Source organism: Siphateles boraxobius, unplaced genomic scaffold, assembly GCF_051911475.1.
Source record: "Siphateles boraxobius isolate OS27281-9 unplaced genomic scaffold, OSU_SipBor_1 13, whole genome shotgun sequence".
Classification (NCBI taxonomy): Eukaryota; Metazoa; Chordata; class Actinopteri; order Cypriniformes; family Leuciscidae; genus Siphateles; species Siphateles boraxobius.
In genome coordinates this window covers 23,121,735-23,149,491 of record NW_027508733.1, presented here as the reverse complement: position 1 = coordinate 23,149,491, position 27,757 = coordinate 23,121,735, and the positions used below count along the sequence as shown (strand labels likewise).

The following is a 27,757-nucleotide window of genomic DNA, read 5'->3' as shown; positions in this document are numbered from 1 at the left end:
TAGGAACAAAACAAATGAGTGAGTCATTGAATCATTCATTCAAATGATTCATTTAAATCACTGGTTTGCAAAACAAAAAATTTAATCTTATTCTAACTTTATTGGCCTACTTAATGAACTCTTGTATAAAAGGCAGTATGTTTTGTTAGAAGACTTAATTTTTGCATCAGGGTTGACTGTGGAGAAAATGTCAAGAGGGGTGGCAGATGGGGTAGGATGGGACACTGGGAGCAGACAGCTGTGCCAATCGATCTGCACTGGAGAGAGTAGCCTACCTTGGTACAAAAAAAAAAAAAACTTCCAGATTGTCAGCTTATGTAGACTGAGCCAAGATGATCTCAATTTGTGTGATCCAAGACAGCAACTTAGTGTTGGCCCAGATCCGGCCCACATCTGGTGCATGTGGATTCCACACGTACCAGATGTGGCCGGATCTGGCCCGACTCTATGTTGCTGTCTGGGATGCTTCTTAGTGTTTTCCAACATCTAAATCCAGATTATAGGCTACGGCTTTATTAGGTTGATTAAATTAAAATAGCAAATAGCATCTGCTCTTTGTTGTATTTAAAATAGGAATCTACATTTTACTGACTACTCATAACTAACTTCGCCCCGTTTTTATTTTCTTTAGCTGAATGCAGAGAGCGTGACATCTGCCATGTTGCTGTCCATCACCCTGGTGTCCATTATTCTGTTATTGGTTCTTTTCGGCGTGACCACAGCTTTGATCATGACTATGAACCGACGCGCCACACGAGGCACCTACAGCCCCAGTCGGCAGGAGAAGGAAGGTTCAAGAGTGGAGATGTGGAACATTGTGCAACCTCCACCAATGGAGAGGCTCATCTGAGCCAATCAACCAATGATCGGCCAATCATGTTGTTCATGGCTTGTTGGCTTTAGAAGACGAAGAAAAAAGGCCTCTTTATTCATTGATCATATGGCAGCTCTCATCAGCTAGATAACAGTATTACAAATGACCATTTTTGATTGGACAATCTTTCACATAATGGATGTTTAATTTATAATATTTTGTGACAAACACTTACTGATATTTACCTCTGAAAAGCTTTAGGATTAATTGATTGGTGAATTGTAAAGTGTTTAAAATAATAGTAACTTGAACATCAAATGCTGCTCAACAATCACAGCTAGATAGAACATATTTAATAGAGTTCAGACCAATTTGATTTCATGGAAGAAACGGCTAAGTGTTTGCATCGCGCCTGGTCAGGACGTTTCAAGGTTTTCTATTTGTGTTTGTGCTGCCAGCGAGCTGTACTAAAAGTGACATTTGCGAGAGGGAAAAAAACCCCTAAATGTCTGTTCACACCAAGGATGATAGCTATAATGATAATGATATAGTTCCAAATATAAAAGAATAGCAGCGAAACAATATGTTGGAATGACACATATATTGAAATCTAAGAATCCTTTCTGCTTCAAAGAGCTCGAGAATTTAAAGCGCCAGACGACAAACCTGCAGCGCGCACTTAGAATAAACAGTGTTATCGTTCATTGGTGTTGACGCTAATATATTTATCGTTATAGTTCTTGGTGTGTACAGGCCTTAAGACTTCTACGCGAGTCATTTTTGGGACTGCACGGAAAACTTGCTCGTGCAATATTTCATGCAGTCAGATTGCTGTTTCCGATTTATGTATATGTTTTGCCGTGCGCATGCGTAGAATTCTTTTTTTCTCGGGTGTATGCAAAAGTCTCAGGATTTTTTTGTCTTGCAAATGTTATAGCCTACCTTAAGCTCTGTAATAAAAATTGTAATTTGTCAAGTAAATTTGATTTTAACCATAATCAACATTTTATAAATTGATCGCACAGTAACTTACGTACACATGGACTTGTAATAATTTGCTATTCTTGTTCGGAAAACCGCAAAGAAATCGTTCGATATTAGATGAACGGTATCAGTTTTTCTGATCACCTGCTTAATGTATTTTAAAAATTATCAATACTTATTCTCTGATTTAGTTGTTTTCCCTTCCCAATATACCTTTAGAATCACTTATTTAAATTCAAAAGCCACAGTCAGAAACATCACAACAGTGGTCAAATTAAGAGTGAATCTACCCAGGTGAGTTTTATGGACATATATAATTTATTTCAGTTTACAGTGCATACAGTGGTACCAGTAGTTTATGTAACAACACACCAGACTGACCCAATTTGCACTTGAAAACCATTTAACTGCAGTGAGAAAGCATGCGGACGAGTTCTACCATCCACTCAAAAGCACTTCAACCACCACAAACTAAACTGATCACATGGTCATTCCATATGTACATACCAGGAAACATTCAAGAAAATGAAGCACGAATGGTGTGTCTATCATTATGTTGAATAAAATCAGCTGTACAGACTTTTTGTGTGACAAAAACATGTTGCGTTGTGTGGAACATTCAAAAGCACAGTCTGGAGAGTCCAGTGATTCAGCTACAGCAGCTCATTACTCAATATACAAAAGAATTCAACAGCAAAACAGATGGAAAATGAAGAACGTCACAATATTATGAAGCAAAAACGTAAATAGTACCATGGTCATAAAAGTTGACATCATATTTCTTTATTGACTAAAAGAAGTATGCTCATGCATCTTAAAAGAATTCCCACCATTACCAAAAAATACTACAGAACTTTACAACGAAAATGCACATCAATAACACGAGCATATGCAAACAGGAAAGAAGAAAAGATTTTGGGTAGCATGCTCTTCAATTTATGTGCTTACTATCCAGTTTCAAGTAGTGTTTAATTTTAAACAGCTGGTGAACAGTAACTGGTTCAAATGTATCGTAATTGCAAAAACAATGATGCTTCTCTTACAGGTTTCCCAAAAGATTACACACTTCAGCTTTAAAATAAACACTTGGTAGTTTCAATGCCGCAACATGAATGGTGACCAAATTTCAAATAATGCTAAATAACATTACAATTCATTTTATTTTCTCTACTTTAATGACAGAAAAAACACATGTAAATTAGATATAAAAAGTGTTAATTACCACCTTCTATCTATTCTGAATGTTCAGTCATTACCAAAGACAAGTATCAAGAAGTCATCATAATACAGAGCACATGGATGACAACAATAAACCAAACCATACATGTTTTTCAAATACACAATATCAAAAAGTAATAACGACAATAAAAATACGCACTGGAAGCAAATGTAAAACTGATCACATGGCCATTCTGAGATACTTCGGCTGAGGTCCTGTGTGCTTGATTGGTATCGAACAGGCTGATGGTCTTTCTTACATTAACCATATACCAAATAAACAGGTTATTAGGCAAAAAAAAAAGTTCAGACATTCTACTAAGTATTTCAGGTTTTGGTTCGAATACCAATATTTTAGAAACCATTCAGAAGTAAAAATACTAAAGTACCTGTGATAAATATGAGCTCTTGTCCAAAACCTAACAAGTCGTCTACCTAGACAGCATCACGTGTATCAAGGTGCGGTCACATTTACCATTGTTCAGTGAATTTAAAAATATTTGTTTTTAAAGAGAATTCCACACGTTCATGAATTTCGCAAGTGGGCGGAAAAAGTTCCCTTATGTAGATTCAAGGTTCAAGTCGGTCGTGTGGATTCGCAGCGTTGACAAACAGAGGGCTGCTTGGTTTGAAAATGACTTCACACATCACTAACACTATCAACAATAGTGTCAATCAACAATCATTTTTGCCAGCAAAATCTTGCCAATGTGACCACACCGATAAAGAGCTGCTGTCTACGTAGAGTGTCAAGTATGAGATTCCATTTATGAGTTAGAAGGAAGCAGCTAGTCAAGCAGATGAACTCACTTAAGGCACAACCTTGTATTTAAATAGAGGATTGGGGTAAATTTCTTTTCAGAAGTTCACTAAAATTGCTGATTGTTAAAAATAGTACATTTTCCCATTTATAGGATCATACCTTTGAGCTAGCATAAACTATTAGCATTTTAAAGTGAAAAGAATAGCTATTTTAAGTTGACACTACTTTCATTTCATTTGCATTTTTTTATTTTGTATTTACGTACCATAAGTTTTGATAGTTACATCAACTACATGTCCTGCATGTCATGTGGGTATTGAACAAAAAAAGACATGGACTAATAGCCACAAACTCTAATTTTGAGTTCATAATAAACAAAATGGCGATACAAGTTGCTTGATAACTCTGATTGGGATTTGCAGTTCATCAGGACGTCCGATTTGTTTAAAGGCCGAAGGATATATCGTTTCAGGGCTAAACCGCAACGTTGAAAGCCTAGCTTGATTTGAGACAGGAGCCCTAAAACTTCGAATGCTTTTACGCTCACATCTTTACCACAGCAGATTACGCAGGAGGGGTGAGGAGAGTCATTAAAGTGTCAGACAGAATGGCACGTGTCCTAAATCATCCTGCTCAACAGCCACTAAAGAAACAAGTGCTGGATCTAATGACCACTTACTGTTTGGTGTAGCAGTACAGCTTTGAAGATGACATTCACAGCCGATATGAATGAAACAAGACAAATATTTTCGTAACTAGAATTGGTACAATTTCGTAAGTAATTCTGTTGTATTCTAACATTCATATATCATGCTAGATTCTCTGCGAACCACAATGGTAGTAGTTGTACATGTAAAAGAGAAACTAGCCATAGATGAAGACACCCTCCTCCCGAATATGCATACTTCCCTACTATATAGTAGGCGAAAAAGTAGTACACGAGGCGAGTAGTATTTCGGAATTCATAGTATACATAAACATTGAGCGAGAAGTAAAAACATGACCTACTACTTCTGGCGAGATTCTGAAGTATCTGATGGACACTTTTCAATCCCATGAGGCCACGGGAGAAGATTTGTGAATGAAGCGATGCAACTTACGCCGTAAGTCACATGACGACAACATGGCGGATGTAGAACGCTTGGATTTAAATTGAGCTTGGATACTAAATAGAAAATGACATTTCAATGTTTGTTCCTCATCAAATGTACTTTTATTACCTACTCAGACAGTACGCTATTTAGGACGCACCTAGTTTATACTAAAGCTGCTACAGCAACCCTTGTGGCAACACTGACAATGCAACATGTACTGAAGTTAGGTTATACATTTCACAACTTGTGCATTTGTATTCTCCTATGTGTGTGGAGCACATTTTGTGCCTTGGGCTGAACTTTGTACTGAATAAGAGATCAATAAGGGTTTAAAATATACATTTATTTGTCAGTAACAGGTTGCGTTTGTGCAAAAAAGTCAGTATACTATGACTATCATTTTTAAGGCTATTAGTCCTTTTAAAAAAATGTAACTGGGATTTTTGTAAAAGCTGAAAATAAAATACTAACATCTCATCTGGGATAAAAGCAGAAACCTGAGAATTGTATTGAAAAAATACTTTTTTCTTTTAAAAATATAGCAAATTGAGAACCAGTTGTCCATCTGGCCTAGATAAATATCTCTCTTTAAGACGCAAAAAGTAGTGATAGTAGTTAGCAAGCTAAACAGCTACAGTGTCACAGTCAGGAAATACTGCGTAGAAGCAAATTAAATCTGTTTAAGGCATCATATTAAGCTGAGATTCGCTCGCTATTTAAACATTTTCGTACGATTTAGTAAAATCTACAGAGAAGTTCGCCCCTCACCCACAGTGATTTATCGAAACAGTGATTTGAAACTACGCAAGAGCAAATCATCTGCTGAAATAAATAAAACTGGATGATGAATATTGACATAAATCCCTTTAAACCTAATTTTCATCCTTTCCATCCACCAGTTCTTAAACATACCGTTATGCTGTTTCGGATCGAATGTGAGAAATAAGAGGACCGATATTTCACATTAACTACAAAACACCTTTGCAAATAATTCATGCAAAGAGTGCTGGTGTTGACATCATAGGACAGTGTAAATACGAAACGAGAATTGTTAGACAGGAGCGTCGAGTCAATTTCTCAGGATTTGTCCAGGCTGGTGTTGTTTTGAAAGTGCGGGAGCTCCTGGTTGCTTTTGATGGCCATGCTGATGCGACACATGGACTCGATCTCCTCTAGTAAGCCTTTCTCCTCAGTCTCATGCCCTCTTTTTTCCATATCTGTCTCCTGGAACTGGTTTTCTTTCTCCCAAGGAATGAAGACCGAAGGTTGCCCGCCTGTTGCCCTGTGCTGGGCATGTTCATGGTAGGGCCTCTGGGTTTTTCTGGAAAGGACCTTCTGTCGGGAGAGGCTGTGGGCTACTGGGTGTGGTTTGTCTGCGCTCAGCTGGGAGTCAGCAGAACTGGAGGGTTTGTCAGCATCATCAGGTTCCAAGAGTTGAATTGTAGGTCCCTCAGGGAGAGAGTTCCTCAGTGGGACCTCTTCATTGGGGAGGTTACTGGGAAGGGTAGGACGGAGAGGTAGGGAACGAGAGCTGGCTTGGCGTCGAGGCGAAGGCGGGAGATGCTTACCGTGAACGACGCTGTCGTCTTGACCCATATTCCATCCACCTTGTTCTCCGTTTCCTACTTCGCAACCAGCCTGAGCAGGGCTGCTTCCCAAAGGAGACTTGCAATTTTTCTGGAAACAGTACAAATGACACGCTAAGGCCATGCAGTTGTTCGAGAACACAATCGTCTACAAAGCATTAAAGTCAACATGAGATCAAAACAGAGCCTATATACCTCCTTAATATTAATAACAAAATCTTGCAATAGTTTAATGGTAACAAAGGTTATTTCATGTTGAATTCAAAACTCTTTTAAAATTATGAAAATGTTAAGTTTCCAAAATAACTAAATCTATCCCATCCATCCATCCTTTATTCAAATTTGAAGTTACTAATACATTAAAAAACAACATTGAAAATGTCAATAATAATAACAATAATAATTAAAATACCTAATAAATAAAATAATACAAAAAAGAATTCAATGTAAAAGTATTAACAAATTATTAAAACACACTTAATTGGAATAAATAATGAATAAATAAATAATAAAAATAAATAAATACCAATAATTAATTCATTAATTAATTAATTAATTAATTGAAATAATTAATAATTAAAAATACTAAATAAATAAATGAAAGGAAACCCTCACCGTGGGATTGTAGTCCAGGTCTTCAATTGATCTGAAAAAGTCCAGGCTCTTGGCGGCGGACAGTCGCCCTTGCTCGATGTGGGACGTACTGAGAGAGTCCAATATCTCCTCCAGCAGGTTCATCTGGCCCGTTTGACTGGCTTCAGACCGAAACTCTAAATCAGAGTCATCACTGTCCTCGTTGTATGACGGCGCCTCCCCGCTGTCCTCAGAGGATATTCTGCTCTCACACACACACACACACACACACACACACACACACACACACACACACACACACACACACACACACACACACACACACACACACACACACACACACACACACACACACACACACACACACACACAGGTTGTAGGTTGTTAACTCGAAAGCCATGTGGGATGAAAAAAAGCACCAGAGGGCAGTGTTGCCTTGAAGAATGGATGATGTTTACACTATAATTGGTTTGGAAAACAAACTGTAATAGAATTCAAACCATTACCTGCTGGCTGTGTCGTCATTGTTGTCGTTGTCTGGAAAGTAGAGGCTCATGTGTGGAGACGACTTTGGATTTTGATGCTAAAATAGAGGATTGAAATGTTAAAATCCCACATAATCTACTAAAGCAACACATTTCCTGAATTTAACGTTGCATGTCCCCATTACAGAGCGACAGCATTAATTCCTGTCCCCATCATAGGTGCTCGGTCTGCTAATCCCTTGGCTTTTATAACACACCTGTGTAACACGTTTAATTGGCAAATTAAAGAATTGAAGCATTATAGGGCACCACTTCACGCTGCGGCCCCAGGCTTTAAGGTTTGCCATTAACTAGCCGTCCACGACATACATACACACACACACACACGCGCGCAAACGTGCCGCCACTCACTAAAGTAGCCCATAAACTGCCGTTTGCCACATTATCAAAGCACACTACAAAACCAAAGCCCTTTTACTGAGCCCGAGGCGCGAGAAAAACGTCACGCTACGTTGCTAACCGGACAGGGTGGATCAGATCAACTGGTCAAGTCTCGCCATAATGGCTCAAGCGAAAAGCTTCCTGCCATCTTAGGTAACGGTGCCTGCTGAATGGGTTAATGGCCACCCTGTCCATAAAAATAGCTAAGAGATGCGTGTTCCAAACACTTTGCCATTGGAATAAACAGGAACACATGTTGGGCACTGATTGCCCCACTCGCTAGTAGCCGGCAGCTATAATGAAAGCGATTACGGGGGGTTCAGGCCTTGAATCCTCCAAAAGGCTTTAATGGATTCCTGTGTCAGGGCCATAAATTTAGCCGGCAAGCCACTTTGGCTTAAGTGAAGGGCCTGGATGCACCTGCGGAACTGTGTCACATTCATTTGGTGTCGGTCGGGTGTGTGTGTGTGTGTATGTTTGTTTGCCCTGCAACACTGTTTGCAGTTATGTAGCCCCTTGAGTTGCGAAGCGGGCCGTGCTGTTCAGAGAGCGGCCCCTCTCTTGTGCTTTCTATGAGCGGAGGTGTTTATTAAAACAAGGTGAGTGCAAGCCCTCTGTGGGATGGCAACACCAGACCTGCATCTCAAACACCTTCTACCTAAACAAAAAAAGCAAACTCTCAACACATATAGTCAGGTATATGAACTAGAAAAAAAAAGTAGAATCGGTTAGTTGGCAAAATGCTAATTATTTGAAAATTATAATTTTTTTGCTATACAGTTGTTTGGGTTGTTGCTTAACCAAGTCAAAAGACATTAATACTTAGGGTTCTGGGTGGGAAATAATAGCAATAGTAATGCTATTCTTAAAAAAATAGCTAATTACAATTTAATCCTCAAATGTAAGTCGCTTTGGATAAAAGCGTCTGCTAAATGACTAAATGTAAATGTAATTACGCATCAAGATGACACGGCAGAGGATGCTAGGAAGTAACAATACTACAAAGTCAGCCTTAAACTTCACAGTTATTCATTCTTTAGTTCTCTCAGGTTTGTGTATTAAACAATTTATTTAAAAAAAAACGATTTGTAGGCTACATGCTAGGGTAATTTGCTTGCCGCTTTATTACTATGGTGCTTGCTAGGACACAGATTTGTGGTTGCTAAGGTGTTTAGATTGTTTTTAGTTGAGTTCATGTTGCTAAGCAGTTGCACTTGTTAGGGCCAAGTCAAAATAAGTTTATACTCAAGGTTATGGGTGTGAAACAATAGTTACAGTAGAGCTGCATGATTAATTGAAATAAAACTAAAATCGTGATTTGGCTTGCTGCAATTATCCAAACAAGGCTGTGATTTAATTAAATATAATATATGCACTGCATGTATCAGATTGAAGTGTGGCACTTTGCTCTTTTACACGTGAACAATTATTTAAAAAAAAAAGTATATAATTATTATTCTTTATATAACATTTTTTATATAATTTCTACATAATCTTTTTATATTTTGCAGTGAAATATTACAGTAATTAATACAGTAATATCCTTTATTTTGTTTAATATTTTATTTAGCAATAATAGTTATTATTATCATTTTTAAAATCATATTGATATATAGTAAATTTTGTGGGTCAAACTAATCAAAACTGAGGCAAACTGAAGCTTAAAAAAAATCTAATTTTAAATCACAAATGTTTAATCAGAAAAATGTATTATATCCCCTCCCCCAATTAGTGTAGCCCTAAGTAATAGAAATGATTGTCTTAGTAAATCGCTAATTACTCTCTGAGATGTCACAGCAGAGAATGCTGGGAAATGACACGAAAACCAAGTCAGCATTAAACTTTAGTGACTGCATTCTTTCCAAAGTGAGTCAAAGTGAAACAAAGTCAAAGGCCAGGAAAAGAATCAGGATATGAAATAAAATAACAAAAGCCGTTCGAGCCACTGTTCCGAGACAGGCAAAAACCGCTGATTTGGAAAACAAGCAGACATGTGCCTATTTGCTTCTTTTACATGTCCCCTAAATCAGCACAGACATATTGAGCTGCCACAGGTCAACGTCTGCTCCTTAAACTGCCTGTTTAAATCCACACGGAAAATGGGCTGTCTTCAGTCGAAGCGACGAGCAGACATCACGCTCTTCAGCGGAGACTTTAAAACCGTTAAAACTTCATCCCTCTTGTCAGGGCAGGCCGTTTTAAGAGAAAATCTTATTTTGCTTCTAGCGTGGCCAAGTTGTAAGAAGCGGCAACAGGGCTTTACGTTGCAGCCAATCGTCTCGTCGATTTAATAGCCAGGCTTACATTATATATTTCATATGCTATTTCAGACCAGGCACTGATCTCATGCGCCTGGCAGGGTATGGAAAGGGAAGATATGCCTGGAAAATGCAAACAAAACCCCTGCGCCTCCAAGCCAAAACTTAAGCCAGCATCTGCTGAGCTATTCAAGCAGTTCCCCTTTAAACAAAGCCCAGGACCCCTTCCCAGGCAAACTTCCCTCCAACTGGCTCCAGCTAAAAGCGACTTTCCGAATATCAGAGAGCAGGAGAGCGCAAGAAAGAGTCTGGATGTGTGTGTTTGTCTGTGTCGTTCAGGAGCATCCAGTAGGTGGCACTTTGGTTACAGCCGACAGGGCTTTCTCCCCCGCCATCTCCGTCTCATGCAGATGTGCGGCTTCTCTCCGTTTGCAGAGAAACGTCCACCGGCCAAAAGCGCTTTCTCTCCATTTGTACGTCAATGTTTTTTGACACCCAACGAATCCATCTCGACGCTGGCAGTCCTTCAGACCTACACGGTTTCACAAAGCTCTATCTCACACGTTCTCACATTCATCCATCCATGCAAACAGACATGGAACTGTATGAGTTTAGAAAGAATAAGCAATATCTAAATAGAATTGGATTTTAAAAACATTTAAAAGAATTTCGAGTGAACGTATATCAAATTTTACATCTGTAATGTGACTTTTTTAAGTGAAAAAGATATTCAATAAGAAAAACACAGGGTGAGACTTGTGCATCATAATGGATCATTTTGATGAAAGACTATGAAAGTATTTTCTTTCTTTAAAAGGGAATATTAACAAGAATGTGTATTTAAAGAATATTCTGGTTTCAACCGACAGAATTAAATGTTGATTACCACAAGAAAAAGACAATTCCCTCCTTTAAAAAAAAAAAGCACAAATCTGGGTTACAGTGAGACACAATGGAAGTGAATTAGCCAAATACTCATCGTATCTATTGTACAGCCACAAAATAAAAGCAACATGAGTGTAAACACATGCAGTTTTACTTCATTACCATGACAATGTAACAACTAAAACCCAGAACAATTGTTTTTATGACGGTACAGCTCAAATATATATGTTTTTCAAGTGCTTTTATAAGATTATAAGTCTCACATTTTGGCTTTTAAATCCTTGAAAAAATGGCCACGTTCACTGTAACCTCTATTATTTTTTATTAGGAAAGCAAGGAAAACTAGTCTCTTTTTTTTGTAGTAATCATCATTATGCCACAAATGTTGTCAACTTGTACTGCACCTGGAATATAAAAAAACAAAAACAAAATTCAATTCATTAATTATAATTTCATGACATGAGTTCATTTTACACCGTTAACCCTTCGCAGCTGTAACGCAATCGTGTTTACAGTGGTCACTGCTTAGGGCGGTATGCAAATGAAGGTGGAAGCCCACAAGCCGGAGCAGGAAGTGTGTATGAATTATACACAACGTGAACAGAGCTTTTTGGACTCTTTAATATGCAGCGCTGCTGAACTGGCCACGGCTATAGGGGATCCATCTGCCGGCTTCATCCAGAGAGCGTGTGTGTGTGTGTGTGTGTGGAGTCATTCCCCAGAGGCTGTGTGCCACTCAGAGGAGGCAGCCGCAACACACACACACACACACACACACACACCCATAGCTTCAGTCGGCAGGAATAAGCAGGAGATAGAGATCAGCTCCACTCTGCCCCAGGCCCTGCTACTGACACCCAGTCTGGCTTTCACAGGCCCTCAGGCTCGACCTGAAAACCAGCCCCCTTATACTGTACGCCACATACATTCGGCGCAGTGAGCCAGTCACAAAACACAGCTCAACTTTTGAGTTTGACTTTTCAGTGCAGCAAGTGTTCTTATAACATTTGTGAAACTCCACTGGACTTATAACACAAAAATAATCAACATAGCAATATAACAAACAAAAACATAGTATTATATATATATATATATATATATATATATACAGTATATATTGTGCGTGTTATTTAATATATATATATATGTATATGTATGTATATATATATATATATATATATATATATATATATATATATATATATATACATATATATATAGTGTATTTGTGTGTTTATTTATAGCTTTTGTTATTAATTATAAAATAATGACATTTGACATTTTATAATAATAAGATTATATATAAACAGTATATATATATATATGCGTGTTATTTTTACAACACATTTATGTTTATGTTAAATTGTATGTTCAACAAGTATAATTACAATGACTATTGTTGTTCAATTATTAGATTTTTTTTAATCCTTCATCAAAAGAAATATATACCTACATATTAGATTCTGATTGGTTGATTGTGCATTCTGCACTCTACCACTAAACTGTTTTTGTTTTCTCAAAAAGCTGAGCTGATTTCATGTCTCTCGTGTAACTCGCTCTCTTTCTTCCCACATGATAAAATTAATCCAACCTAAATCAATATTTCATATCTATTTATTTATTTATAATGTAAAGTCAGCTTTGTATCGGGTTCCTGATCATCCTGTTTATTCCGGCTCCTAAAAAAATGAGACACTTAAATACATTTTAAAATTATTATTTATTATTTTTCATAAAAAATGTTCATACAAATTTATTCCGCAAATAACAATGTATACTGTAAATGTTTTGGTTACACTTGGTAACACTTTATTTTACAACTGTCCTTGTTACACGTTACATGTAGTTACTGTAGTAATAACTAGAAGTTATACACAATTAAATGCAACTAACCCTAAACCAAACCTCTAATCCTACCCTAACCCTATAGTAAGTACATGTAGATTATTATTATTACTCAGTACTTAAATGTATAATTACACTGTAACAATGACACCTTAAAAAACAGTGTAACCCAGGGTGATTTATTTTGTAAGTGTAACCCTTTTTTTTAGGCTGTATGTGTTACAGTGTAATTATACATTTAAGTACCGAGTAATATTAATTAACCACATGTCCTTACTATAGGATTAGGATTAGGGTGTGGTTAGGGTTAGTTGCATGCAATTATGCACAATTTATAGTACTTACTATAGTAATTACATGTAACGTGTAACAAGGACATTTTATTATATTAGATTAGAAAATTTTATTATATAAAAAAGTGCAAAATAGAAGCATTTCCACTAGTGGTCTTAGACTTTTGGACACTATCACGGTTTATCAGATATTGTAGGTCTCTCATTACACTGCAGCATTTCTCCCGCTTTAATGAACACCAGCAGAAGTGCATTGAAGAATAGAGCGTGTTGGCCTGCCGCTCAGACCGCCGTCACCCTGTGCTCTTTTGTTCTCTGTTAGACGGTAACGATGACTGAGCGGCGCAGCGAATTGATTTGCTCATTGATCGCGTGCAGGGTCTTTGTGGCTCTGGTGCACGAGCAGGAGAACATGCGTATGTACTGTATGTGATGAATCTGAGAGCTCTGATAGAGGGTTCCTCGGGGACGGGCGAGTGGAGGGAGTCGGTCCGCCACCTTAAGAAAAGCCCTAATTGGAGGACCTCTGTCTCCACACCTTTTCACGCCACCTATTCCTTTCTCCCCACCTCTCCCCGACGACAAGGATGCAACTAATAGCCGTGCTAATTAAGGGCTGGATGGAAAGTCACTGGTCACGATGGCATGCAGGCGGGAAGGGATCAGGCCAGCCGTGGCTTTTGTCCAATGCCCTTCTGACACGGGACGCGGAGGTGTGAGCATGTAAGGGCAACAAGGGCTGGCTGTTCATGCCGGAAGTGAGATATTTTTACAGCTAATCCACACTTGCACCATTCAGCTCTGAATTTTTGATCAACATTCGTGTTGCTGAGCTACAGTTGTTAAAGCCTCAATAGAGAGAGTGAATAACAGAGCAAAGGACACTTTCATGCTGATGAGTGTGTGTCTGAATAGGTAATTTATAACTAGCGTGTACATTCAATTTTTATTTAAAAAAAATCTATATGAAAAGTGAGTGCAGTCAATGCTGGACATGTGTACACAGCTCTTTCATTTACTCTCTGAAAATAAATAAATAAACAAATATATATATATATATATATATAGTGCACACGTTTTTTATTTATATATATATATATATATATATATATGTGTGTGTGTGTGTGTTGCCGAATCACTGAAGGTGAAAATTCAGCTTTTCAATCACAGGAATAAATTACATTTTAAAATATAAATAGTTATTTAATTTCAATTTTATTTCACAATATTTCTGTTTTTTGGATCAAATAAATACAGGCTTGGTGATCAGAATAGACTTATATATATGAGAGAGAGAGAGAGAGAGAGAGAGAGAGAGAGAGAGGGGGGGGGGGGCGGGGGATTGAGGAGGATGGCAGATCGATGCAGCAAGAGCATTATGGGAGTCCCTGGGTGCATGGCCATGCCTATTTGACCTTTTTGGAGATCAAAGCTGTGTTAGGGTGCAAGGAGAATAAAACCTATAGCTACCTTAAACTATACCATGGAAAAAAACATACCTAGAAGCAAAAAACATTCGTTCAATGTAAAATACCAATAGAGGATGGGAAAACAGTCATGAAACATGAAAATGTGCTTTTATAAGTGGACGCCAGGGGGAAAAAAACACTAGAAAAGTGTTTCTACCTTACAAAATTAGGTATGCATCAAAACTACAGCCTTGTTGCCAGTCCAAAATCTGGTTTTGTGAAACAACCGCGGCCTATTTGGGTTGGAAATGGAGGCAGGCCAGTGAATGGTATGAATTCAGGCCACCTCCTGCGTCTATGGGAGGCTCACCGCTTCCCTGCCTGGGCTTGGCAACACATCACTGAATCGCACACGCAAGACACACACTACACACGGCCGCTTTAGCCACAGCTGTCAATCAAGCTGCCCCAAGTCGGTTCGGACTTACCGGTGTGCAAATGGCCGCTTCTTTCAGGAGGCGGACTGTCCGTGAACCCCTTTTCCCTGTGTGTGCAAGTGTGTGAAAGAGTATGTACGTGCTCACCGCTCTCCTCTGTAGTCTCCTGGGTGAGAGGCTTTTAGTGCTGGTGGGAGAACCTTCACAGTACGGGCTTTCCTCCTCTTCAGCATCCTGCCGAGCAGTAAAAAAAAAAAAAAGAGGGAAACTGAGAAATCATGTACAATACTTGCATAATATATACCCAGTTTTGAAAGTAATTCAAAAAAAAAAAATTTTCTTAAGATACAGTCACATTTGCCATTGCTCTGTAAAATTTTGCAGGCGAAACCTAATCGGAGCGAGACTTTGCCTTCATTGCTTGGTTCAAAAATGACTTCTGTGTAAACACTGTGTTTAATGCATCGCTACACTATTGACAATGGGCGAAATTTCGACGAAATTTGACTTTTACTCCTTTTCAGATTCCTGGCGAAAAGCACAAAAAAAGAGAGGGAAACTGAGAAATGCATTGCGCTGCAAAATTTTGCAGGTAAAATCCCTTCAATAGGAATTTACGCATTGAGAAAGGAGTTCAAGTTAGTCGAGCAAATTCGTCGCATTCACCAGCAGAAAGCTGCTTAAATTGAAAGTGACTTCTGTGTGAGCTGTGCTTCATGCATCCCTACAGTGTTGACTGCTTTTTTATTGAACCCGTGACCTTTCAGTGAAATGTCCCTAATGTGACACTGAGGGAAATTGAGAAAGCACACAATGCTTTCTTAATATATACACAGTTTTGAACTTACTTCTAAATCTTCTATCTCATTTTATGTTTCACAGAAAAAAAGAAAAAAAAAAGTCATTTTCAAAGAAAGTCACATTTGCCATTGCTCTGCTAAATTTTGCAGGCGAAATCTACTTATTTCAATAGGAATTTAGACAATCGGAGTGGGAGCAAAGGAGTTCCCTATGCAGATGGACTTCTGTGTAAACACTGTGCTTAAAGGATTAGTTCACTTTTTAAAAAACTTTTGCTGGTACTAAACGGTCCAAGGTCCAAATGACAGTTTCAGTGCAGCTTCAAATAGCTTTAAACGACACCAGACGATGCATAAGGGTCTTATCTTGCGAAACGAACGGTCTTTTCAAAAAATAAATAAAAAAGTTTAAGTTTTATAAGCACAAATGCTTGCCTTGCTCTGTTCTGTGATGCACTCTCCTGTTCGAACTCGTTCATCAAAATGAACGAATCTTTTTTCGAGTCATTTCGTTCATTCAACGAACGAAATGACTCGAAAAAAGATTTGTTTATTTTGAACGAGTCTTTTTTAGAGTCATTTTGTTCATTCAACGAACGAAATGACTCGAAAAAAGATTTGTTCATTTTGATGAACGAGTTCGAACAGGAGAGTCACGAACGTGCATCACAGAACAGAGCAAGGTAAGCATTTGTGCTTATAAAACTTAAACTTTTTTATTTATTTTTGAAAAGACTGATCGTTTCGCAAGATAAGACCCTTATGCATCGTCTGGTGTCGTTTAAACCCATTTGAAGCTGCACTGAAACTGTCCTTGGACCGTTTGGTACCCAATGAAGTCCTATATATGGAGAAAAATCCTAGAATGTTTTCATCAAAAACCTTAATTTCTTTTCGACTTAAGAAAGAAAGACATGGACATCTTGGATGACATGGGTGAGTAAATTATCAGCAAAAGTATTTTAAAAAGTGAACTAATCCTTTAATGCATCGCTATACAATTGACCAATAGGACTTTTTTGCAATTTCGTCGAAATATTCCCTAATGTGACTTGACTTTTCCTCCTCTTCAGCATCCTGGTGAAAAAGCAAAAAAAGAGAGGGAAATGTGTTGCCCTGCGAAATTTTGCAGGTGAAATCCATTCAATAGGAATTTGCTCTTTGGGAATTTCACGTGAGAGAGAAAGAGTTTTATTGAACCAGTGAACTTTCAGTGAAATTTCCCTAATGTGAAGGACCTTTCCTCATCTTAAGCGTCCTGCCAAAAAGCAAATGAAAAAAAAGAAAGAGGGAAACTGAGAAAGCACACAACACTTTCTTAATATGTACCAAGTTTGGCCAGTGTGAGTTATTCGAAATGTTATGCTACAAGCCGGTTTGAGTCTTGTACGGCAACAGACCGCATGATTATTTATACGAACGCGCACACACCCAATAACACGGACTCATTTGAGAAGCGTCTTGTTCAAATCTGTTTTGGTTTAGCTGAAGCAGAGCAGACAGCAGCAGCTAACATCCGGCATATCAACTGTGAGAGGTCTCGTCTCCTCTGGGCCGCCTCTCCGAGCTCCTGGCCTGACAGTTCACGCCACAATTGCCTTATCAAAGACATCAGTGTTATGGAAACATACATCTCGTTACATTAGCTTTGAAGAAATCACTCGCTCACTGATGAAATATGCAAAAAGTATGAAAGGTGATGCTGGGTTGACATGACAGCCTATCGCCAGAGGCGCACTTGTTAGAAATGTACACTCCCGAACAAAGCGCTAAGCAGGTTTCACAAGCCATTTAAAACCCTGAGCGTGAGCCATGGGTGAAGTCACGTGATCCATCTTAAATAGTGTGCGTGCATGAGTCTGTATGAGTGTGAAGGTGAGAGACGGTGAGCTGCTTTATTCAGAAAGCATTTTAAGGCTTTTGAATGCCCAAAAATGCACGGTTTGGATGAACAGAGAACTCTGAATAACTCACCTTTTGTGTAATCTTGCCCTTCATGTCGCGTATTTTCCGCTTTGCGTGATCTTTGGCCTTGTCAAAAGAGAGAGAACGCTATAATCAATAATCAAAAAAGGGGGAGGTGAATGATATTAAAGGGATAGTTCACCCCTCCCCCCAAAAAAGATTTATTGTCATTATTTGTTCACTACATTTGGTTCCAAACGTGTGATTTTTTCTTTTTCTGCAGAACATAAAAGAAGATATTTTGAGAAATATCTTATTGTTTTTTTTTGTCCATACAATGAAAGTCAATGGGCTCCAAAGTTGTTTGGTTTCCAACATTCTTCAAAATATTTGTTCATAATCAGTACAATACAGTACAAAGAAAGTAATATGACTGTCAATTATTAAGGTGAGTCACACAAAATCCATTCATTTCAATAAGTAAGTATCTGCACGACCAGGATTTTCTTGTGATGGTGTTCAAGTTCGTCACGCAAATTTCCATTGACCAACAGGAAAGGTGCTTCATTCATCAATATACTATTGAAAATTTTCCTCTTTTTTCCCCCCAAAATGTCTGCAAAATTCTGATGGAAATGCTAATGTTACTGCACCTTTACACTGCAATGTTTGTACTTCTGCACAATAACTTAATTAAAATTAAGTCTGTCATATTCTTAACAATAAGCATGCAAGAGCGTGGAGAGTTACCAAATTCAGACAATAAATCCAAGCCCACTTTTTGTACGTTCTGCACAGACTTTGAGGAAAAACCATGAAATATATTGGTTGCCAAAATGTAGACGCAAAATTCTTTATAAAGCACATGACAGATGTCAGACTCAAATTTCTAGTAACTAAAATACTGATTTATCAGGTTAAAAAGCATTTACATAAACACAATGGAACACAAAAGAAGATATTTTGAAGAACATTGGGAACCTAACAACATTGGTCACTGCTGGTTATCACATATATCACAATACATGTTATAATCTATAACAAAATCTCTCCGATGTTCTACAGAAGAAAGTCATATAAGTTTGGAGCGACATGAGGGTGAACAAATGATGACAGAATTCTGTTGAACACAAAAGAAGATATTTCGAAGAATGTTGGTAACCAGACAGTTGACGGTAGCCACTGACTTCCATAGTATTTCTTTTTCTAATTATAAAAGTCAATGGCTACCATCAACCAACATTTTTTGAAATATCTTCTTTTTTAATTTGTGTGTGAATTATCTCTTTAATAATAAAATTCTTGTGCATGTAAACATGGCCATTGTTTCTTGCAATATGAATCACCTTAGTGTAATCCCACATCTGCTAATAGCAAATATTGTTTACATAAATCTAAGGTAAGAATGGCTTTTCTTGTATGTTCTTACCATCTGAAGGTTTTTCACGACTGGTTTTGCCCGCTGCCGCTATGGAGAAGAGAACGTATGCATTTTGCCAGAATTTTTCGTAAGACTTTTCCTGAATACATCTCACATAAAAATATACACACATTTACTGTCACAAATCATTAACGGCTGAATAAACACCTTGTTCCCAGTGTCAAAACCTTTGTTTTGCCCCAAAGCAATGAAAAAACAACTTTTCCATTAAAACAAACTATTAACCAGAACTGTTCCCTTTATACAAGTGTGAAATCAGAGAGAGTGACGCTCTAGGAAGCTCTTATTGAAAGGTTTGTTCTTGTCTGAATTTATCTCTCGTTCCCGGGTAACATCGGTCTTCACCAGATGAATGCTGCCAGGCTAACAAGCTAAACCTCTGAAATGCGCGGGATGCTGCCGAGTTTACATTCCAAACCCTTGACCGACATGATGGCGCTGCGGCCCTTTCTTATGGATTTGTGTCAGTCAGAAGAGGTGAACTTTACACAAAACCTTTTGAAAAAGGCACTCCAGAGAACTAATTCGGCTCCGGCTGACGGATAGAGGGGTGGGGGGGGGGGGGGGGGGGGGGGTAGGGGGGCAAGGAGACAGTCAAAAAGAAAACAGGCGCGAGAGACAGCGCAGAGAGAGGTGAGAGGAAGACAGCATAGGGAAGGAGAGAAGAAAAGAGTGCTTTTCTTTTGTTCAATCTATCGAGTAATGGCTGTGTTTCCTGCCAGAAGTCTTGTGTCATCTCCGATGACTGGCTGTCACATCATATCAAGCCTGTCTCAACATCTTAACTGTCCCACGCCACAGTTTTCACCATCTTCCCTGGCATCGCATCTCCAGTTTCATGCGATTCGCTCAACTGAATATGTTTCATCACCTCATAACCGACGGGAAATAATAAAGGCGCTCAGCTGCTTTGGGCTTAATTATTCAACCGAAATTAACATTAACATTATGAGCAGAAAAACGAATAATTGCCTGCTGCTTACCACCTTGGTGTGAATCCACTGTTGATAAGACTTTGAATTACCTAAGAAAAAGAACCGCATGAGAGTGTTAATAATACATTTTTACCCAAAAATATTATAAGTTAGTCATTTTATTCATCAAGAATGGATTTAATTGATCAAAAGTGACAGTAAAGGTATTTATAATGCTACAAAAATTTCCTATTTACAAATGTTTTTAATAGAAATGAAAAATCCAGTAAAATGTATCAGTTTCTACAAAATTATTGAGCAGCACAACTGTTTTCTACATTGATAATAAAAATAGGACCCACTTTATATTAAGTGGCGTTAAGTACTATATGCACTTACATTGAAACTAATAATTTGATACAATAGACTTATTGTGTACATGCATGTTTTCACATTGTACTTATATTTTAAAAATACCTGCATGCAATTACAGCTGTAATTAATGTATGTAATTACACTTTTGACCCTTCCCTTACGCCTTAACCTACACTTAAACCAACCCATACACCACACCTGACCCTAACCTTACCCGTATCACACTTCAATCGCAGCAAAAGTGTTTTACAATACAACATCAACACAATAAGTACATTGTACATATTTTTCAATGTAAGTACATAATACTTAAAGCCACTTAATATAAATGTGGGGCCTAAAAATATGTATTAGTGCTGTCAAAATGATTAATCGCAACTAACATAAAAGTTTGTAAATATATAATGTGCATGTGTGTATATATATATTTATTTATTTATTTTTATATATATATATATATATATATATATATATATATATATATATTCACACACACACACACACACACACACACACACACACACACACACACACACACACTCGCACATATATGCACACACACATACATGTGTATATATATATATATATATATATATATATATATATATATATATATATATTACATTTGTTAGATGCATTTAATTATATATATATATATATATATATATATTCACTCTTATCCAAAGCACCACAGATGATAAATGAGGTTTAGAAGGAATTTGACAACTTTTAAACAAAAAAGAAAACAACTTGTTTTAATAAATAAGAAAATTCTGTCATCGTTTACTCACCCTTCATTTCATTCCAAATCTGCATGTCTTTAATAGAGTTTTTTTTTCTTTTCTTTTCATTGTGCTTTAACAACTGGTCACTTCTGTTTCATTTGTATGGAAAAGAGCAGCATGAACCACCTTCAAGGTTTCTGATTTTGTATTCCAAAGTCAGGATATGAGTAAATAATGACAGAATTTTCATTTTGGAAGAGCTCCTTTAAATGTTACATTTCAAAATGCCTAATGTTATTGTAGCTACTGTTTCCCAAGGGTAAAAGTAGTGCGAGTGTGTGTGAGCTGTTTTCACTCATTGAAAGATGGAGAGGTGGCACTCACTTCTACAGAAGCCCCCCTCTGTGATCTCCTCTTCATAGACGTCTGTAAAGCCCCTTCCTGCGTTTAATTTGGCCAGTCTGCCTTCAATGAACTGCCGCCATAAATTAAAGTATCACAGGTTATTAAGGAAGAAGGGGGATGGAGACAACACCAAAACAATTCCATCTAGACTGCTCCAGACGTGGTCACTGTGTGTAATTTACATCAGGTGATGGATTAACATGGCAGAGGAGAATGTTGTGTGAGCAATGCCTTTTGGGAAGTTTAATTTCCTCTCTTGTCACGTAGAGGACATAAAAGGGATCTAATAAATATGACCATTAAAACTAGGCCTATGAAATTTAATTTTCAGAAGTATGAAAATAAACTTGATTTGAAAATATTTATACAAGTATAACGAACTAAAAAAATAAAAAAATAATAGATAATTAGATATTCAAAATATGTTCTGAATATATAACATCAGATCATATAGTCAAACTTCAGTCTAGGTTTTTGTTTTTATATCAATGTCTTGTAAAGATTTAAAAATTGTTTTGGAAGGATGTGGAAACTTATATTGAAGATGTTTGATTAAACATTTATTTTAAATATATGAGAGAAACTAACGTAATAAATATAATACAGATAAATAATAAAGATGTTATGTAAAGGAATATAGATAAAACATATGCACAGATATTAAAGCATGATATATAGTACAGTCAATAATTTTACTGGAAAAATACCTTATGCAAAATGTGGGTTCTTGTGTAAACTATAATTGTATATACAATTTGAATTTCTGTTCATATTTATTTTTATTTTATGGTCTATAAATTCAAAAAACAAAGCTAAGACATTAATGAATATATAAGTGTTCTGCAGTTTATGGAAGTTAAAGTTATTATTGTGACAATTTTTGCATCCTTATAGGATTAATTAATAACATCTACTAAAAGGTACTAGACAAATGCTTCTATTTATGCATCATTTTATGTTTAAATGTATACATTAGCACATGGTATATTTAATTTATATCATATAATGCATATAAAATATTCTTAAAATGCTAGAATACTTGCATATATACTGTTTTAGAAATGTATAAATATATTTGTGTATGAAGTTAAAGTTTTTTCCCACATCTTTTCAGCCAACGTTACCTTGAAGTTGTTTATTGTTGTATGCATTGCAGAGTACACTGTTTGCAAAAAAACAAAAAAGCGCACTTCTGCCAATGCTTCAATTAATTTTGTTACCACTGTGCACAACCAAGCAAATTTGAGAACATGGCGAGTCAGCCAGACTTGAGACTCTACAAGGCATACATCTAAATATGCCTCCTTCAAAGTAAGTCTATGGGATTTTTTGCACATTATAAATCGCAAGTTTGATCATTAAACAAGCCACATGATTTTAGGTAACATGTTTGTAGTACCAAAAAAGAGTTACACGTTAAGGGCTAGGAGTTTAACCCTAAGTAGAGCAGTAGTGATGCACCAATAATAAATCAGATATGCTTCTTGATTTCTGCGCAAGTGCTTTGAACCGCCAAGAAGAAAACATTATTTTTAATGGGACCACTGAAGTAACAGTGGGCCAGAACAGGTCTCAGGTGTCCCAGTAACAGGGTGAGGACATCTCTAGGGGTCAGCACCTTTCATTGGACTCTGCTGCAGGGTAACTTCATTACAATCTCTTTAATGAGTGATGAGACCACAGGGTTCAGCCTCAGACACCCAATTAGAGCATGTGATCAGGTCGAATTAACACCTATCCAAAACCCTCATCCTTCAGTATCGTGTTACAGACACACTCTCGTCCCATTAATTGGACACTGCTCCCACCTATCTGCTTGTTTAGTGGATATTTAAAGGCTGGAATCTAATAGAGCTGGGGATTGAAACAAATTTCATGATTTGATTGGATTTTGATTTATGAACGTGCGATTCAATATCAATTCATTTTGAATACATATCAGCTACAGTACATGCCAATTTTACAACAACAAAAAAAGTCACTCTCAACTATCAACTGGTACTTTATATTAGTAATATAATATAATTTTAAAAGAAATATAATTTTAATAGTAATAGTTAAAATTAACTTTTGTATACAAACATTTAAATAGTTTTTTTATAATAAAAATGTAAAGCTGCATTGAAACGATATGTATTGTGAAAAGCACTATGCAAATAAATGTAAATGTGAATTGAAGAACAGGTTAAGCAAAACATGTAATAGATATGTAACAGTAATAGTGCATATATATTGAGCACAATGCTTCTCTGTAGAGTTCATTTTTCTAGCTGACTAAAGCTAGAGACTTTTTTTAGAGACAAGGTTTTGGACATTAAATGGCCTTCCTGAGGTAATTGTTGCGTGACATTGTTCACAAGCTGTTTTCTTTTATGTCTTTCCGCGGTTGAAACACTGATTGAGCGATTACATGAGACATGATACATTTCGTTAAGTTGTATCGTATCTTTTAACATACCTTCTGATGTTCATTAATGTTTATGTCATGCTTTAACTAGTAGTAAAGAGGAAGAGATGATCGGTTCATGAGCGCTTGAAGTGGCCACAGCGAACCGTCACGGCACATTAAAGAGCGGCAAAATCGGTATTTATTGTTTGTCAAAAGTAACAAAGCTTATTGTGATTTACTGGATAGCAGGGGCGCTAAAATTAATATTTTGTTAAGTTTATAGACTAAAAGATCGATTCTTGTAATTGAAGTTCTTCAAAATAAGAATCGATTGAAATCGACAAATCTCCAGCACTAGTATCTAGAAACAAACACTTGATGATGGAGTTGGTGACATTTGTTTTCTAAATTTCTTTATATCATTATGATATATTAACGGTGCACAAATGTTGCCACGTTAAGGGTAAATGCATATTAAACTAGAATATATAACAATAGATTTGTGATCTTCACATTTAATTATGACATGAACCAAAGGCATAATCACTAGCTAGAAAAACGTTTCCAAGCAACTTAATTTGCTGAATGCAACTACAACGCATTAAAAAACCCCGCTGCATCTGAAGGTGTCAAGGGGGTAGTGATGAGAGTCTGGAGGAAGAACCAGTTAACCGGACCCGTGCAGACAGGGAGATGGGGAGATGCCAGAGCGCTGCGAGCTCTCTCTCGTTGGCAGGGTGATCGTGAGTTAGCATCAGGCGCTGGAAGCCGTGGGGGGTGGGGGGTGGTGGGGGGGGGCGGTGGAGTTAGGATACAGAAAGCAGGTCGCCGTTGACAGACTACCCCCGCAATCTCTTGGCAGCCAGCCTCTACTCGTTTCTAGGCAGGGCTGGCCTCCAAGCGGATGTAGCTCATGGTCAGAACGGGGCACTGCGGTGCTGGCCTCTTGCAGTACGGCCAAGTTGGAGATAAGGCCTCTCCCGGAGCTACTGCACGGGTAGGAGGTGGATATATCTTTGAACTGCTGGTCACTATCTGGGTTTTTGGGGGGAAGTTATGTGGATGGCGTGTCAAGATGGAGATGTGATTAAATGCGCAATTGCTCGTTCCGGGCATAAATTAAGACTTTAGCGGATGAGGAAGGAAAGAGGCTCGATATCATGGCTATAAATAGAGCTGGAGGGAGCGATGGTTCAAGCATAAGCAAGACAGTAATCCCCTTGGAGTTATTGTGCAATATGTTGAATGAGTATCTATATAAATATCATAAACTTGTCAACTAAATTAACAAATCAGGAACACTACAAATGTGTTTATGTAATTTATGGTTGAGGCTTAAAACTGTGAAAATCTCCTCCATCGTTTCCACTTTACCTGCTTGAAGAGTTGCAGGTTCACGGCCATCTCAAGGAAACTTCTCATGGTGCTGGAGCGGTGTGCCACGAAGCTCTTCTCGCAGAAGGTGATTGGCTCTCCCTGGGGATAAGAAAGCCAGATTTAATGACTATAGACAGGCCGCTATTGGCTAAAACGCCTGCTAACTGTGCTGCTTCATCCGAGTCTCACAGACAGATGTTTTGTTTGACTGCGCTCACTTGTTTATCATCATCACCCATTGCAATCAATTACATCATGTCACATGAACAGAATACAAAAAAAAGTTGCCAGAAGAGATCTAAGGCTTGTTGAGAGGATACACTTTGCCCGTATGTGTGAATTAGAAAAATATATGGAATATGGTGGCCGAGAGAGCTCAACGCACTGCAACTGTAGAAAATACATGCAAAGAGAGAAACACCAGCAAATTAAGAAAACTTCTTCATCACTTTGACAACACATGTGCTGTGTTTAACAACGCGTTTATGTATTTGGTTGAGTTGTGAGTATTTTCAGCACATTTCTGTATTTGGTTACGTTGTGAGTATTTGCTGTGCGTTTCTGTATTTGGTTGAATTGTACGGAGCCCGGGAAGTCACCAGTCGGAGAAAAAAAACAATCCGTGGCGACGGTTTTACAGTCCGTCCCCTCAGTTTATAAACCGTACTCACAAATTCGTAAACTGTTCCCTTGGTTTAACAAATCGTGCCCACGGATTAATAAACCGTACCTACAAGTTTCTAATCCGCGCTCTCAGATCTGTAAACCACGCCTTCAGTTTTTGCAATCTGTACCCACAAATTCATAAACCGTGCCCACGCTTTCGTAATCCGTTCCCAGGGGTTTGTAAACTGTACTCACGGATTTGTGGCTCACCCTCATTTTAGAACACCACCAGGAGATAAGTTGTTAATGAATCTTATTGTTTTATTGTGTATTAAGTGGAATACATCAAATTGTCCTGTCTGCATGCTTAAAGTGATTCTCAACTGTAGCGGGTATGGGGTGGAATATACTTTAATATGAATGACGGGCAACAAAATCTTTTGTTTATTTGTGATAATCTTAGCACTTTGTTATTATTGGCTAACCTGTATTATGACTGATAATTGCTTTGTTCCTTTTTTGTAAGTTTTGGACAAAAGCTTCTTCTAAAAATGTAATAATAATAATAATAATTATTATTATTATTTGAGTTTATAACTATAAATTAGTTCACTTAGTAATACAGTAATATGTTTGTCATAAAATAATTTGTGAATGCTTTATTTTTAAGCAAAAATTATGCAAAAATGTAGGCCTATTTTATCCAAAACTGTAAAAGGTTAGGTTATAGCTTATAAAAATAAAGCATTGATTAATGATTTTATGACAAACATATTACTGTATTACTAAGTGAACTACTTCATAGTTATAAACTCAAATAATAATAATAATATTACATTTTAGGCTACATAGAAGACACTTTTGTCCAAAACTTACAAAAAATTAAAGCAATTATCAGTCATAATACAAGTTAGACAATAATAATAAAGTGCTAAGATTATCACAAATAAACAAAAGTTTTGATGTACGTCATTCATATTAAATCATTATGATCCACCCCATACCCGCTACAATTGAGAATCACTTGAAGCATGCAGACGCAGTTAAGACAATTTGATGTATTCCAATACACAATAAAAATTGTCTAACCTTGTATTATGATTAAATTATCCATTTTTAAAAAATAAAGTTTATAAACACAATGCAATGCGTAGGCCCGCACCGTAACAGATTGCCTGTTGAATCTGCCGGCACAGACTGGGGGAGGAGCCACAAATCCGTGAGTACAGTTTACAAACCCGTGGGAACGGATTACGAAAGCGTGGGCACGGTTTATGAATTTGTGGGTACAGATTGCAAAAACTGAAGGCGTGGTTTACAAATCTGAGAGCGCGGATTAGAAACTTGTAGGTACGGTTTATTAATCCGTGGGCACGATTTGTTAAACCGAGGGAACAGTTTACGAATTCGTGAGTACGGTTTATAAACTGAGCGGACGGACTGTAAAACCGTCGCCACGGATTGTTTTTTTTTCTCCCACTGGTGACTTCCCGGCTCCGTAGAATTGTGTGCATTTGCAGCACGTTTCTGTATTTGGTTGCATTGTGAGAATTTGCTGTGCGTTACTGTATTTGGTTGCATTGTGTGTATTTGCAATGCGTTTATGTATTTGGTTGCATTGTGAGTATTTGCAGCACATGTGTTGTCAAATTGATGAAAATGTTTCCTTAATTTCCTGGAGTTTTGTCTATTTACAGTGTGTTTTCTTCAGTTG

General features: G+C 37.4%; 2 protein-coding genes across 3 annotated transcripts in view; one reads left to right on the top strand and one right to left on the bottom strand.

Moving 5' to 3' along the window:
• The window catches only part of crb1 (crumbs cell polarity complex component 1), a 38,761-nt gene extending 36,366 nt beyond the window's left edge, over window positions 1-2,395 (top strand). Inside the window, exon 13 of the mRNA XM_077226662.1 lies at window positions 632-2,395. Coding sequence (XP_077082777.1) covers window positions 632-850 — 219 coding nt within the window. The 3' untranslated portion in view covers window positions 851-2,395. The remainder of the gene's footprint in view (window positions 1-631) is intronic.
• The window catches only part of dennd1b (DENN/MADD domain containing 1B), a 99,634-nt gene continuing 73,974 nt past the window's right edge, over window positions 2,098-27,757 (bottom strand). For both annotated transcript variants that reach the window (XM_077226663.1, XM_077226664.1), the window contains 9 exons: window positions 25,435-25,536; window positions 21,651-21,741; window positions 20,236-20,276; window positions 19,241-19,279; window positions 17,881-17,937; window positions 15,254-15,340; window positions 7,560-7,636; window positions 7,075-7,294; window positions 2,098-6,550 (listed from right to left, as the gene is read on the bottom strand). In XM_077226663.1, coding sequence (XP_077082778.1) covers window positions 5,951-6,550; window positions 7,075-7,294; window positions 7,560-7,636; window positions 15,254-15,340; window positions 17,881-17,937; window positions 19,241-19,279; window positions 20,236-20,276; window positions 21,651-21,741; window positions 25,435-25,536 — 1,314 coding nt within the window. In that variant the 3' untranslated portion in view covers window positions 2,098-5,950. The remainder of the gene's footprint in view (window positions 6,551-7,074; window positions 7,295-7,559; window positions 7,637-15,253; window positions 15,341-17,880; window positions 17,938-19,240; window positions 19,280-20,235; window positions 20,277-21,650; window positions 21,742-25,434; window positions 25,537-27,757) is intronic.